General features: G+C 40.3%; 1 protein-coding gene across 1 annotated transcript in view; it reads left to right on the forward strand.

The window, feature by feature from the left end:
- Positions 1-14,934, forward strand: part of LOC104947071 (leucine-rich repeat and immunoglobulin-like domain-containing nogo receptor-interacting protein 1) — a 25,297-nt gene extending 10,363 nt beyond the window's left edge. The window contains exons 2-3 of the mRNA XM_010773010.1: positions 11,624-11,729; positions 11,992-14,934. Of these exons, the coding sequence (XP_010771312.1) occupies positions 12,004-13,815 (1,812 nt within the window). The 5' untranslated portion in view covers positions 11,624-11,729; positions 11,992-12,003 and the 3' untranslated portion in view covers positions 13,816-14,934. The remainder of the gene's footprint in view (positions 1-11,623; positions 11,730-11,991) is intronic.
- The last annotated feature ends 556 nt before the right edge of the window (positions 14,935-15,490 follow it).

Consider the following 15,490-nt stretch of genomic DNA (forward strand, 5'->3'; position numbering starts at 1 on the left):
GCCCCCCCCCCAAACCCCTCCTCAGCGATATTAGTATTCATGGGTCTGCACATCCTTTTAGAAATGGCTCGCTTACCCTCCACACTTCAGTAAAAGGTTTTGTAATTCGTGTAAATATGACGTAATGTAGACGTGAGTTATGTAATGATTACATTCCTCCATCATATGCTCAGTTTCCACCTGTTGACCATTAGGTTATTCACTTAATTAGGCATTTAATTGAGTTAGGAGTGAGCATGTGACCGTTTACTGATTGGTCATCTTTGCTAATATGATCTTTGTACATGATGTAACAGAAGAAGTGACAATGCTCAATATTATTGAAAAAAGCTTAAGCAAAATAGGATATTAAATTACCTTTGGTTTCTTTTTTGCAGACACACATTTGTTTGTTTTTCTAACTGATTGACTGTAAATTCAGTCCATTCAAGTTTGGTATTGAAAGCAACACAAATTAAACAAATGATTTTTCATATTTTTTTAATTTGAGACATTTTAAACAATATACTGTTTAATCTGCTGATCAGATGTTACAAGAAACTTAAAAAAACTGCTCATTAATATCTGAAATCTGCAGGTTTTGGAATAAGATGTCTCTCTTGTCACTGACACATCGTCTTCCCTTGCATTTTCAGACATTTATTTGTTTATTTAACAGATCTGCGGCTCCCAACACAGTCTTGTTTGTAAGTCCTGTCCTCCACAAACCCACGGGGGAAGACCGGGGGACGCTTGTTTTCCTGCTCTGCCCCGACAGCTGTTCTGCCAGCAAACCTTTTCATATTTGCTGCTCACATGCAGAAGGTCTCGGGGGCCGTCACACTGCAGCAGGTGCCAGAAGCCCATGAAAAAACACACACACACACACACACACACACACACACACACACACACACACACACACACACACACACACACACACACACACACACACACACACACACACACACACACACACACACACACACACACACACACACACACACACACACACACACACACACACACACACACACACACACACACACTGACACATGACACATGACACAGAAAACACACAACAGTGAAAAGGCACCAGCTCGCTCGGTGATCCCCGCGCTGTTGTTCTGTCCCCGCTGCTTTAATTGGGGATTTGAGCCGGGATCTTCTCGCTGTGACGGACTAAAAATAACTCTTTGAGAAGTGTCAGAAAACACAGCCGCGCTCAGACTGTGAGTTCTCTGTCAGATGTTGCAGACATGGACACAAAGGGGACTTGTATTAGTTTCAAATAAGTTCCTTTTTGTTCTGGAAATACAGAAACACAAGCATCTCACTGCAAAATATTGAATGGTAACTTTATAAACATTCATGTGCATTCTTAAACTTGCAACTTGCAAATAACCCCCCAAAACACTGATAATATGACGAAAAATACAAAACTTGCAAGCTACAAGTTTACACTACTGTAATGATTCCATGTAAGTGAAGACATGCATTGTTTAATTGGCAAACTACAATTCAAATCCAATAGAAATCTCATATCTGCATTACTTTTGAACATTTTGCGCCATAATCATTCTTAAAAAGATATTTTTCCCTTTTGTTTGGGCTGTTTCCAAAGTACTTATGTGCTTTCTTAAACATGCATCAAACATGATATGCAAATGTGTTATAAACCTCTGGGAAAGCAACAGAGTACGATCACTCTCACAGGGCTGACAGACGTGCAGAAAAAGCTTTGTACCTTTGTGTGTTCTGCTGCCGTTACAGGCAGAGATTGAGAAGCCACACATAAGGCAGCACATGTGTAGTGTTCAAAATTAGAATGACCAAAAATGACAATTCCTGGCAAAGAAACGCCCATGGACACTGCCCAAAAGAATGGGCATAGCTAATGAACNAAAACACTGATAATATGACGAAAAATACAAAACTTGCAAGCTACAAGTTTACACTACTGTAATGATTCCATGTAAGTGAAGACATGCATTGTTTAATTGGCAAACTACAATTCAAATCCAATAGAAATCTCATATCTGCATTACTTTTGAACATTTTGCGCCATAATCATCCTTAAAAAGGTATTTTTCCCTTTTGTTTGGGATGTTTCCAAAGTACTTACGTGCTTTCTTAAACATGCATCAAACATGATATGCAAATGTGTTATAAACCTCTGGGAAAGCAACAGAGTACGATCACTCTCACAGGCCGGACAGACGTGCAGTAGATGTTGTGTATAGAGATAAACAAAGATAATACAAACAACATAAGCAAACCAAATCAAAAGAAAATAATGTGAAGATATATTCCAAAAGCTTTGTACCTTTGTGTGTTCTGCTGCCGTTACAGGCAGAGATTGAGAAGCCACACATAAGGCAGCACATGTGTAGTGTTCAAAATTGGCAGGACCAAAAATGACAATTCCTGGCAAAGAAACGCCCATGGACACTGCCCAAAAGAATGGGCATAGCTAATGAACGGAAGAAGTTAGAATCTTCTAATCAGTTCTGATACAATGATAATAAATGTGTGCAATTTTCTGTTCTGTTTCAATGTTATGGTTAGCAGTTATTTTTAATGAAATAAGTACAAAAATCAAGCTCCGTTTTATTTATGGGCAAACATCCCATATTATAGTATATAGGTCTCTAATGAGTGACATGTATCATTAGCTGAGGTTGTGCTGATTTCTGGTATGTGTAAAACTTGATTATACTGTAAAGATATTATAGTAATTATTGATCTATTATCTAATATATAATTCCAATAGCTTGTATACTCGTATTGCACTATTCCACTTTTATTTTTCTTTCACTTTTTTTAAAGAAAAAACATTTTTCTTTTTGTATTACTTTTAATATAGTCTATTTTAATATTGGTTAATATTGTCTGCTTATTTGTATTATTGTATTGTCTCTTTACCGCACCGTTGTGACGAAAAGGGAGCTGAGCCAGAAGGCAAAGCTCTCTGTCTACCGCGCCATTTTCGTTCCTACCCTCACCTATGGTCATGAAGGATGGGTCATGACCGAAAGAACGAGATCGCGGGTACAAGCGGCCGAGATGGGTTTTCTCCGCAGGGTGGCTGGTGTCTCCCTTAGGGATAAGGTGAGAAGTTCGGTCATCCGGGAGGGACTCGGAGTTGAGCCGCTCCTCCTTCGCGTCGAAAGGAGCCAGTTGAGGTGGTTCGGGCACCTAGTTAGGATGCCACCTGGGCGCCTCCCTAGGGAGGTGTTCCAGGCACGTCCAGCTGGGAAGAGACCAAGGGGTAGACCTAGAACCAGATGGAGGGATTATATCTCTTCGCTGGCCTGGGAGCGCCTTGGGATTCCCCAGTCAGAGCTGGTTGATGTGGCCAGGGAAAAGAAAGTTTGGGGCTCTCTGCTGGAACTGCTACCTCCGCGACCCGACCACGGATAAGCGGGAGAAGATGGATGGATGGATGGATGGTGTTGCATTGTTGGAGAAGCCTGTGACCTAAGAAATGACATAATTACTCTGTGGCTATGTTAGTTTGACAATAAAGAACCTTGAACTTTGAAGAAATAACAATTCATAAGGCAAAACACAAAAATATACAAAAACTGAAATGTCCCATGTGGGTCTCAGAGGGTTAAAGAGATCACAGAAAAAAGGATATACTTCTTAAAGCTAATACAAAAATGCACGAGAGAAAAAGGAGTCCATTTAAAATCATTGCTTATTCTCTACTCCTCGCTTCACTACGAAAAGATATATGTTTACTGCTGTAGATTGCTTTTGTTAACAGTTTTGTGAAGGGCATTTGTGAATGGAGAGTTCCTGGTCAGCATCGTAATGAGCAAACAGTCGTGTTGACACCTCAATAATGTGTTTCCAATAACATTTAGTTTGTTTTTCCATTTCATTAGCCGTTTAATCAATGTCGTAATCCCGTCCATCGAGGGAACATAAAAACAACTGTGCAGGGCCGAGTGATGACTCAACATGCAGCCGCGGTGAACAGAGTCCTAATTTTAACACGGGGTGGCAACTGTCCTCAGATTGATGTAAAGGTTTCGAGCGGAGAGACCTGGTGAGTTTTCTCTGAGCACCGAGAAGAGAAAGCAACCGCAGCTCAGTCAGGGAAATCATTTGAAATACTTTGGAAGAGTGGGAGTTCACCCAAAAGACGGCTAGACTCTGCCAAAGGATTGCTGAAGAGACGATACATCCGATTGGCTGCCATATTGTTTGCTTTTAGGCAGCGTTCGGGTTTATTAGGTAAGAGTTGGCTTGCTTCAGGATGCTTTTTGGTTGTTATGCAAAAAGGTCAGAGTGGTTACAGGGACATCAGATGCTTCATGGTGGCCAATCAGGCTACTTCGTTCTGTAAGCCAATCAAAAACATGATTATTATTCAACTGAGCTAATGTAAGTGAAGACATGCGTTGTTTAACTGGCAAAACTACACTATAAATCTCATATTTGATTTAACTATTAAACATATTTGCTCCATAATTATTCTTAAACGGTATCCCTTTGTTTAGGGGTATTTCCAACGTATGTATGTACATTCTTAAACTTGCATCAAACATGATATATCAAAAAGTTAGAAGTTAACCTGCTGAACACAATGACTGAGGATATCTTATAATTGAGCGAGGCATATCCGATTGGCTGCCTTATTGTTTGCTTTTTGGCAGCGTTCGGGTTTATTAGGTAAGAGTTGGCTTGCTTCAGGATGCTTTTCTGTTGTTATGCAAAAAGGTCAGAGTGGTTACAGGGACATCAGATGCTTCATGGTGGCCAATCAGGCTACTTCGTTCTGTAAGCCAATCAAAGACATGATTAATATTAAACTGAGCTAAACGGAAATGATGAATGGACTTTCCTGGAACTAATACATCATGTAGGAAAAGCAGGATGTTGATCTACTAAAAGCTTATTTCTTATTATATGGCTGGAAACTAAAAGACAGACATAACAACAAACAGTCTCATAATACTTGATGGCCGACCAAACAACATTATTAAAGTTAATTAATTAAACATTAATTAAACATAAAAGACTGGACAAACTGTCTACTGATAAGCAAGATGGGGGGAAGAGCATGAATACGTGTAACTATTATTATACTTGTTTGTGTTATTATTATTAATCATTCATAATAATACATTTAATGTATAGCTCTTACATAATTGTACAAAAACCTTTTTTAAATCCATTAATACAACCTCATTGGTTAAGTTACTCACACAATTGGATGTATTTCCCTTTGGGTTTGCATTTTTAGTTTTTTTAGATTCAGATTCCTCCAACATTTTTAAGTGATACCCAAATTATATATTTAAAATAAATAAAAACAACAAATTTGAACCAAGGGATCCTAGATGTAGGAGTTTAGCCTATACTATCTAATTCATAAAACATTATGAACAAATATCTCTTTCCATTTGACATTTAGCAGTTGATGTTATTTCTGAAGTTTGAGTTATTTGGGTAAGTGTTATCCGCGGTGCATCATGAGTAGAAACACCAGTGGCTGTGCGTAATGGGAAATAGTTAGTGTCATTAACACTGAAACAGGACCCTCATGTGACTCCGCTGAACGTAGGGTGACAAATACATGGCGAAATTGCAAATGCATCCATTCCCTTACTTAGTAATTTTGAAGGACCGGGTCAGAGCTGGCCGTGACCCCGGGGTTATGATGTGTGCAGAGACGCAATGCTGATCCCTGATTGGCTGCCCAGCATACCCACCCGGGATATCACACACCTGCCGGTCTGTGTCTCTCACAAGTGCGCTCAGGGGGGGAGATCAACACATTTCAATTGTGGAAACCACCCCCCCATGTGATTTAGGACACTGATATTTGCTTTTGAAGTCTAAATACCGATATTTAATCCACATTAATCTGCATGTGGTGGCAAAAAACGTTTAACGGTCCCCTATTAAACTGTTTTTCATCAATATATCACAGGTCTCAGATAAATCCAGAGCCTGTCTCTGATTGGCTGAAACAGCAAACAGATCATTGCAGCATTACCCATAATCCCCTCTGTTTCAGCCCTGTTTCCAAAGTGCTGATTCTCTGTCTGTTACTTTAGATGAAAATAAGGAGCCCCTCCCCACGCCCCTCTGAGAGACATTTGGTTACAAAGAACTCAATGGTGCTCTAGGAGGAGATTCAGGCGATAGGGGGGTTACCTTGGTTGGTGATTGGCTAATGGTTACACAAGACAAAACATCGTTATGACATCATAAAGTGGCCAAAATCTGATCAGCTCATTTTCAGACATGGATCAAAAAGAGAGAGAATCTTTGTGCCTGAAACTTTCAGAGTCTCTTTCCAAGAGGGGACACATGTTGATGTAGAAGAGACATGAAGAAGAGGGGACACATGTTGATGTAGAAGAGACATGAAGAAGAGGGGACACATGTTGATGTAGAAGAGACATGAAGAAGAGGGGACACATGTTGATGTAGAAGAGACATGAAGAAGAGGGGACACATGTTGATGTAGAAGAGACATGAAGAAGAGGGGACACATGTTGATGTAGAAGAGACATGAAGAAGAGGGGACACATGTTGATGTAGAAGAGACATGAAGAAGAGGGGACACATGTTGATGTAGAAGAGACATGGAGAAGAGGGGACACATGTTGATGTAGAAGAGACATGGAGAAAAGGGGACAGATGTTGATGTAGAAGAGACATGGAGGGGGACACATGTTGATGTAGAAGAGACATGAAGAAGTGGATTTTGCTAATAGATGAGCTTTAAAAAGGGGAAAAGATTGTGTTTTTGTTAGCTTTCTTGTTTGGATTATATTTTGAGTATTGATCACGTCTGAGCGGGCTTTGGCTTCATAAAAGTTAACAGTCCATGCAGAAAGCAGACGAGGTAGAATCCTTTTGCAGAAATCAATAATCAATGTGTTTATATGTGAATGATCCAAGAGGGAGAGCAGTAAGGCCTTCACTGGACGATAAAACCAATGCAAGAGCCCAGATTAACATTTACGTTTTTTTCAAGTTTTTTTAAATTATATATTTGTATTATTATTTCATAAATTCATTAAATTATTTTATTTTTATGCTAGGGATTTAATACCCTACGTTCAATATGTCATAACTAAAACAAATCAAATACATGTTATAGTTCTTTAAGGCACTACCACCATATCATGTTGGGAGAAAACTCAATATTTGAATCTCATTTACTACATTAGACGTTAACATTTAAAAAATAGCTTGGTACAAAAACAACTTCTAAATGCAAAAATGAAAGAAAATGTAAAAATGAGTTGTTTTTCAGATTGTTTTACTAAAGTTTGTCCAATAAAACTTCCCCCTTGAACTTTGTTTATACAGCCTTTTTCATACACATGGGGTAGAAATAAAAACAAAACGAACTACAGTAACCCCCCTTCTCAGGAAATACACCTTCCTTCCCAGGAGCAACTTATATATTTCTGATTAATAAAAAAACACTTAATACCTACGGAAGTCAAAACAACGAGATTACAATTGTTTAATAAGAATAAGATAAGAGTGAAATAGTAAATCAAGAAAGCATAACAGGTAGATAAGAACAGTATATATTTGTATTACAGTGTTCTTAATATTGTTCACTATCTGTGTACTTTTTAAACATTTTGTTTTAAATGTGTATGTATGCACCACGACACCAAGTCAAATTCCTCGTACGTGTGAACCTGGCAATAAACCCGTTTTTCATTCTGATTCTGATAGAATAAGAATACAATAGGAATGAAACTGTAAAATAGGAATTAAATGATATGAAAATAAGAATACAATGAGAATAAAATAAGAATACAAAAGTTAAAAGAAAATAATCAAACAATAAAATAAGAATTAAATTAGATGAAAATAAGACTATATTTAAATCAATTTAAAAATTCATTTTAAAGCTGGCTACAGGGGTGGCTCTTGATTTTTTTTTTTTTACTGTGTGGAGTTGAATTAGCGGCAGCATGGGTGTGTGCTGTGTCGTGTATTTCCGTCTGAGGGGAGTCCTGGGAGTCTAAGAGTCTAAGTGTTGGGTGTGAGTCAGCAGCAGAAGCAGTTTCTATGGAGAGCGGCGGTGAGATATAGACCTACAGCCGCTGGACTGTGGAAACCCCGAGGGCGAGTCTAAAACCGTCTGATGGACGAGCTGCTGCAGGTAGACTCAGTCTGGGATTGTATATTTAAGCAAATGATATCTTGTAGGGTTGGAATCACCAGGCTCCCCACGATATGACACTATCACAATACTTAAAGGGGACCTATCATGCAAAATGCACTTTTGTACGTCTTGTATACATGAATCATGTGTCCCCGGTGTTCCAGGGAACTCACCAAGTGTCAGAAAACACAACCCTCTCTATTTTCCTCCATACCCAAATCTCTTAAAAAGGGGTTGCAACGGATCTGATACAGACTGATCCAGATTTGAACACTTCTATGACGTCACAGAAGTGGCGCTACGGCTATTGGGCCAACTCCACCAATCAGGAGGAGACAGCCACGAACATTGCCGTTCTGGAGACGCTGTAGTACATATGCCAGGCCTGTAGATGGTGCTGTTCTCACAGAATCAGCCCATGATGCAAAGACAGTGTTCAATTGAGCGAAATGAGGAATGGCTAAAATGCATGATCTGTTTGGTATTTTGAAAAATAAAAAGTATAAATATGCCTTATATAGGTATGGTCCTACACTATATTATTCAAATATAGCATGATAGGTCCACTTTAAGCCACGATACGATAGTATTGCGATTCTACGATATGCTAAGTATTGCGATACGATATATTGCGATATTGCAAATCACATGGCCCATGTCCGTCTTCCCTTCCTGGTTAAAACATGTATTTGCAATATGAATAGTTTATGTAAATAACCCAATTTGTGTTATTGGCATTGTTTCATTGCAATTGTATACATGTCTTAACGTAACTTCCTGTTTTATACACGACCATCTTTCGGAGGGATACGCTACAGTTTCTATAAAAATATTTAAAAACGTGTATCGATTATTTCCCCCACTCATATTATCTTGTCTTCGTTTGAAAACAAGTTAGCTTTCTTTGAGCGCAGTGGAAGCTGTTTGGCTTTGAGTTCTCTGTGCAGATGCAGAGCGTTGTAGGTGCTGTGTAAAAATGATTTTGCAGAGTTTTTATTTCTGTTGCTTGCACTGGAGCAGGTCTCAGTGGAGGTTGTTGCGGAGAGAAATGCATCCTTTACACTTTCCCAGCACCTGTTTATGCAACCAGACACAGGATCATGTTATTATGTAATATTTCACTCGGCAGCCTTTCACATTATTGGGGCTTTGTTTTGTACTTCTTTGCTCAGAAATGTGCAGAAGCTTCTACTCTTTACTCAGTGTTAACATCATGTTGCTGTTGGTTTTAAAATGTGTGTTTGATCTTTCTTTTGACGTTCATCATTAAGGATTTGATCTGGTTCTGAGCACATTGAGTCGTTTTGGCTACCTTATCTTTCTGTATGCCGGTTTACTGAATAGGTTTTTTTTTAAATCTTCGTTATTCAAACCAATTGTATAATTGAAGTATATTCTCCGCTACACCTTACATCAGATTCATAACTCTGACTGTCTGTCAGGTTATGCTTTCCATTAATCTGCAGTAAATACAGCAGATCAAACATCCCTTTGTGTATTATTTATTAGTTCAACCCCTTGAAACTCTGAAATATATGAATTTAATACAATTAAATGGGACTAGTTTTGAATTTTTAGTTAACTGTAATGCCATTTTTTTAACCATATAAATCACATTTAGATTTTTCATCTCTAACAATGGTGAGCTAAGAAATTGGTTGAATTTAGGGAAGACGTTTCTTTATACAGAGTCACTATTTTAAAACCATTATACGGGACAAAAACACACATAGTTATGAATATTTAAATAGTAAGCCCAAAAGCACACATTTCTATAAAAAGACAATCTTGGCAATCTTGACCGCATACTACTAATTGGTCTCTAGATAAAGAGAATACTACTTTTTACTTTCTGTTTTATGTTGTACTTAATTATATGGTTTGTTAACTCATTTTATTCTGAAAGTCTTTGCCCTCACCCTGTTGCTTGCTCTGAATAAATACCTTTTTAGTTTGGTTTTAAAGGGCAAATCGTATGTGGACACTTCTAGTCTTCAGGAGGAGGACATTTCCATAGTATACGTAGAGATGTTGTTGTCTGTGCTACAGAGATGTAAGCTGGGTCTCTGCTACCCAATGTGTACTTTTTGTTGTGCTCACTATCATATCAAATTAAAGTATAATGACACCTACCGAGGGACCAGCAGAAATTAATTCTGGGACATTGGCAGCAGTCGAAATAGTGTCACCATGTTATTGTCCTTTTGGGTTGTTGGAAGAGTTTAATATGACATCCACTGCTGTGTGTTTACTCAAATAGCAACCTCAAAACACAAGAAACAATTATAAGCAGATTGTGTTTGTTGGTCACATAACTGAAGACCAGGGAGGTATACTACGAAGCTGGTTCAACCTAACCTGGATATGTTTGAGTTAGCCGGTTGGCCTAATCCAAAACATACGCGCTCTCGCTAAACGGTACTACGACGCGGGTTATCAAGTGGATCGCTCAAGCCAGCCATGTCCTATCTAGTTAGGTGCGCGTTCACATGAAAGGGGTGGTATTTGGAGCATTCGACCAATCACAAACATGGAGAAGCGTACTGACAGCGCAGCGTCATACTTCCTGAATGAAAAGTCAACTATAATATTAGACATATGAAGAAGTTAAACTTTAAACATCCATGACTTAAACACTTTATCCAGGATGAAAGCCACATAGCTGCACCTGCAAGGTGAATACAGCTGGTAACAGAAAAAGTGTTTGAATGCGTACATTAACAGGTTTATGATATCACTGCCCCGTCTAAGACACGGATCTGACTTTAATTACATTTGACTCGAGTGTTTCGTCAACTTAATGTGTTGCTTAAAATAATACTTCTGCATACAGTATGTGACACTGTGAGATAAGGAAATATATGATACATTATGATGTGATATGCCGCGGACTGTAGGCCTACTTAATGCTACTCTGATCCGGTTACTTATGTTGTGGCAGATATTTAAGTAAGCTTTCTTAACGCTAATGTTATAATAGTCACATTGCTCTGAAGATGGGAGGTGATATTCTATTAATGTTCACGTTCTCACAATCGGTGATTTTTGCCGGCCGTCTTTCCTGCAACGGCAGCTTTTCTGTATTTCCTTTCTCCTGTAATATGACTCGATCGCTGTAAACCCCGCACACTGAGCTCTGATTGGTCAGCAGGCAGTGCTTTCACTGAGTTGAGCTCTTAGCCTGCAACCTAACCTGCTCCGGAGCAGGCTAGCCGCTCAGCATAAGTTACCATGGAGATCTAGCCTGCTAAAAAGAGAACCAGCTTCGTAGGACCGGAAACCCCGAATTTTCCCTGAAGTTAGCCGGCTAAGCGAAAATCCTGCTTCGTAGTATACCCCGGGATGAATAACCCTAACCCTAACCCTAACCCTAACCCTAACCCTAACCCTAATCTGCAGGGGAACAGTGGCTTATATTTTATGTATTTGTATTTATTCTTTCTTTTTGTTAAGACTTATTTCTCCCTCTCTTTTTGCTCTTTTCAGGCAACTATTAAGGGCATGTTATTGGTGGAACCACATCTCTACCGAGGACTTAACTCAAATATTGCCTGCCACTGGTTATGAGAATCTGCACTACGAGACTGAAACGGTATGTATTGACACATGTTTAACCTGTTAAGCCCGAGAGTACCCTAATCCGGGTCCGGCGGTTTTTTCACGAAACTGTGTCTCAGGGCTTCTTAATATTTAAAAACCTATTAATGTGTCATACTCACTTAATCTAAATGAGGAAAATGAATTAAATACAGATGTGTCTTTCTTGATTTTTAACACAAAACGTCTTTATAAAACATTTGAATTAATTGCCAAAAACCATCAGAGCTAATTTATTTGTGTGTGTTTCTTTTCAGGCTGGGGGTAAGATGTTTGTGGAGTCAGTCGTGCGATGGGGGGCGTGGAGCATCGTCTTCCAGTTTGTACTGGGTGCATCCGCAGGAGGCTGTCCTCCACGCTGTGTGTGTCGACCTGAGGCCAAAGAACTGATCTGCTCTGGCAAACATTTGAACTCAGTGCCAGAGGGCTTTTCCGGCGATGCCAGGCATTTGGATTTATCCCACAATAAGATTAAGACTGTTGGGCGCCGGCAGTTTTCTGGCCTCCCGCAACTTCAAGAGTTGGATCTCAGTGATAACATAATCTCCATGATTGAGGTGGAGGCTTTCCAGGGGCTGCAGAACCTCAGGACGCTTCGGATTAAGAATAACCGACTCAAGATCATCCCCGTCGGGGTGTTTTCTGGCCTTTCCAGTCTGCGCTTTCTGGATTTGAGTCAGAATGAGATTCTGGTCTTCCTGGACTACACCTTCAAAGAAATGGTGAACTTGCAAACGCTGGAAGTTGAGGAGAATGACTTGGTCTTCATCTCCCAGCGGGCTTTTTATGGTCTGCAGAATCTGCAAGAACTCAATTTAGACCGCAGCAACCTGACCTCCGTTCCTACAGAGGCTTTGTCTCAGCTCCAGAGCCTGGCACGTCTTCGCATGCTACGCCTTACCATTTCTACACTGCCTAACAACGCTTTCAGACGTCTACACCGTGTGCGTAGCCTCATCATTTCAAACTGGCCTGTGTTAGACACGGTGGCTAGCAACAGCCTGATCGGACTTAATTTGACCACGCTTGTCATCAGCAGCTGCAACCTAAGTGTTGTTCCTTACTCAGCACTGCGTCACCTGGTGTATCTGCGCTACTTGGACTTGTCCTACAACCCCATCACTGTTATCCAGGGTAATCTGCTAGGGGACCTCTTGAGACTCCAGGAGTTACACCTAGCAGGCGGGAGTCTGCTACGAATAGACCCGGGGGCCTTCAGGGGACTGGCCTACTTTCGCATGCTTAATGTGACGTCCAATCAGCTCAGTACTTTAGAGGAGAACGTCTTCCACTCTGTGGGGAACCTGCAGGTATTGCGGTTGGATGGGAATCCCCTAGCATGTGACTGCCGGCTTCTCTGGGTGGTCCGTCGACGATTGCGCTTGAACTTTGATGGACACCAGCCGACTTGTTCGTGTCCCGACGCAGTAAGACAGCGGGAATTCAAAGACTTTTCAGAGAAGGAGCTCCCAAGGCTCTTTACCTGCCGCCCTGCGCGTATCATGGACCGCAGGCCGCAGGAGGCAAGAGTAGAGGAGGGGACTACTGTTCTGTTCTCCTGTAAGGCTGACGGGGATCCATTCCCATCCATCTCCTGGATCTCATCCCATAAGAAAGTGGTTTCTCCAACAGGGCGAATTAGAGTTTGGCCAAACGGGACTCTGGAGGTTCGTTTTGCCCAAGTTCAGGACAGTGGCACATATCAGTGTCTGGCGGGCAATGCAGCCGGCAATGACAGCCTAACTGTCGGCTTGTACGTGAAGGGGCTCCCTCGGAACCGAACCATCCCTTACTTTTCCGAGGAGGGCTGGGATGAGCCTTTAAACACCGAAGCTGCCAACTCCTCAGCTCAAATGGCCAAACCATACCCGTTTGACGCGAAGACCTTGATCATCGCCACCACCATGGGCTTCCTGTCTTTCCTCAGCTCAGTGGCCATCTGTTTTGTCTTCATGTTTTTCTGGAGCCAGAGCAAAGGTCAGATCAAGCACAACGCCACTATTGACTTTGTTCCTCGCTCCTCAATGGGTGGTGGAGGGGAAGGAGGTGACGGTGGCAGGTTCACCATGAAACTTATTTAAAGCCAAGGTGGAGTTGAAAGAGGCTTCCTTACAGACTGACTTCTTCTGAACTAAGGAACCCCGTTGGGACACTCAAGGAAAGAGAACTATTTTCAAAGCCCTCTTTTGAGGCTTCTCAACACTGACTTTACTTACGAACGAACCTAGTTTAGGAGCTTAGTTTAATGTCATTTAAAAAAAAAAAACTTAATTTGTACTCATTTTGGGATCAACACATGAAGACAGTGGAGGTTTGACACAGGTTTATTTCTTGTCAGAATATATCAGGTGCTTGTTTCATCATCCTAATTGTACAAGTGTGCTTGTATTGCCAATACAAGCCGAGTAAACACTTGCCCTTTGACCCTCGGGTTGCTATTTCTGCTTTCACACAGAGGATCAAGACTGCCACAACAGCATTGGCTCTAAGTGTTTGTGACTAAGTTTGTAAGCTGTTGATACTTGCAATAAATATATGGAATAGACTAGCCAAATTCTTTTTTGATCCTCAAGTTGTGAAATTGTGGCGATTTTGGAGTTTGTGCTTTCCGTTACGGGTACTGCTTACTTTAAATGATCATGTAGCAGTGCAAAGGGAATGATTGCATACCATAATGTGAGTAGGAATGTCATATTTTCCTTTTTAGTACTTAAAACACACTTTGTCAGGTCCTTATTGGATCAATTTCTATGTTTTGTAACAGTTGTAATAGATTAGATGTTCTTCCATCAACAAATGCTATGATTTCTCCTTTTTTATATTAAAATAAAACCTTTTTTTAATTTTCACAAAACAACACAAAAAATTGACAAATATGTGCCTCAGCAACATGTTCACCGTTGATGGAGAGAATGGTCACCTCATCATCGTTATCTTGTAAATATTTAGGTCAAGGGCGTTTGTGTGCGCTGGCTTTATTTGACCATTTTCTCTAGTTCTCGGGATTAGTGTCACTCAAATTTGGCACGATTGTTTGAGTTTAGCGTAACTGTGTAGATGCACTACACACAAATCAATGCTTTAGTATGCAAGAAGTTAATGATGCAGACATTCAGCATGGACAGACTTGTTTATTTAATATCTTGTTCATAGAAGACTGATTCTTTTTTTCATTTTACTTTATTAAAAACCTATATTTACACCTGCCTTGTGTGTTTTTTTGAAATGTTATCAAATGGGGTAAAAAAAAAACCCTGATCCAATCATCTCAAAACCAATCTCCGTGTGGATCATTTCAACTATGACTCAATTGTTGGGAAATTGGCAAGAAAGACATTTTATTGCATAACCAAAGCATTTAATCTTTATTATGAGAGTCGATCGTGAGGGCGCTGTGTTTCAAATTGACGTTATGGCCTCTTGCTGGCACACAACTGTATGATTGTTTTCTTTTTTCCCGAGTTAGGACGTAGGATTATGTGTGTGTATAGGAACACTGTTGTGGCTGTGTGTTTTCTATCAGAGCCACGTGTACCCCTGTTAAAAGAAAAATGAATCAATCAATGTTTATTTATATAGCCCGATATCACACGTTACATTTGTCTCAGTGGACTTCACAGTTTTTACAGAATATCAGTATGACAACACGACACCCTCTGTCCTTAGACCCTCTGTCCTTAGACCCTCACATCGTACAAGGAAACACTTCCAGAGAAACCCCACAGTTTAAAGGGGAACATGGGAGAAACCTCAGGG

This window comes from Notothenia coriiceps, unplaced genomic scaffold, assembly GCF_000735185.1.
Source record: "Notothenia coriiceps isolate Sejong01 unplaced genomic scaffold, NC01 NC01_scaffold00011854, whole genome shotgun sequence".
Lineage (NCBI taxonomy): Eukaryota > Metazoa > Chordata > Actinopteri > Perciformes > Nototheniidae > Notothenia > Notothenia coriiceps.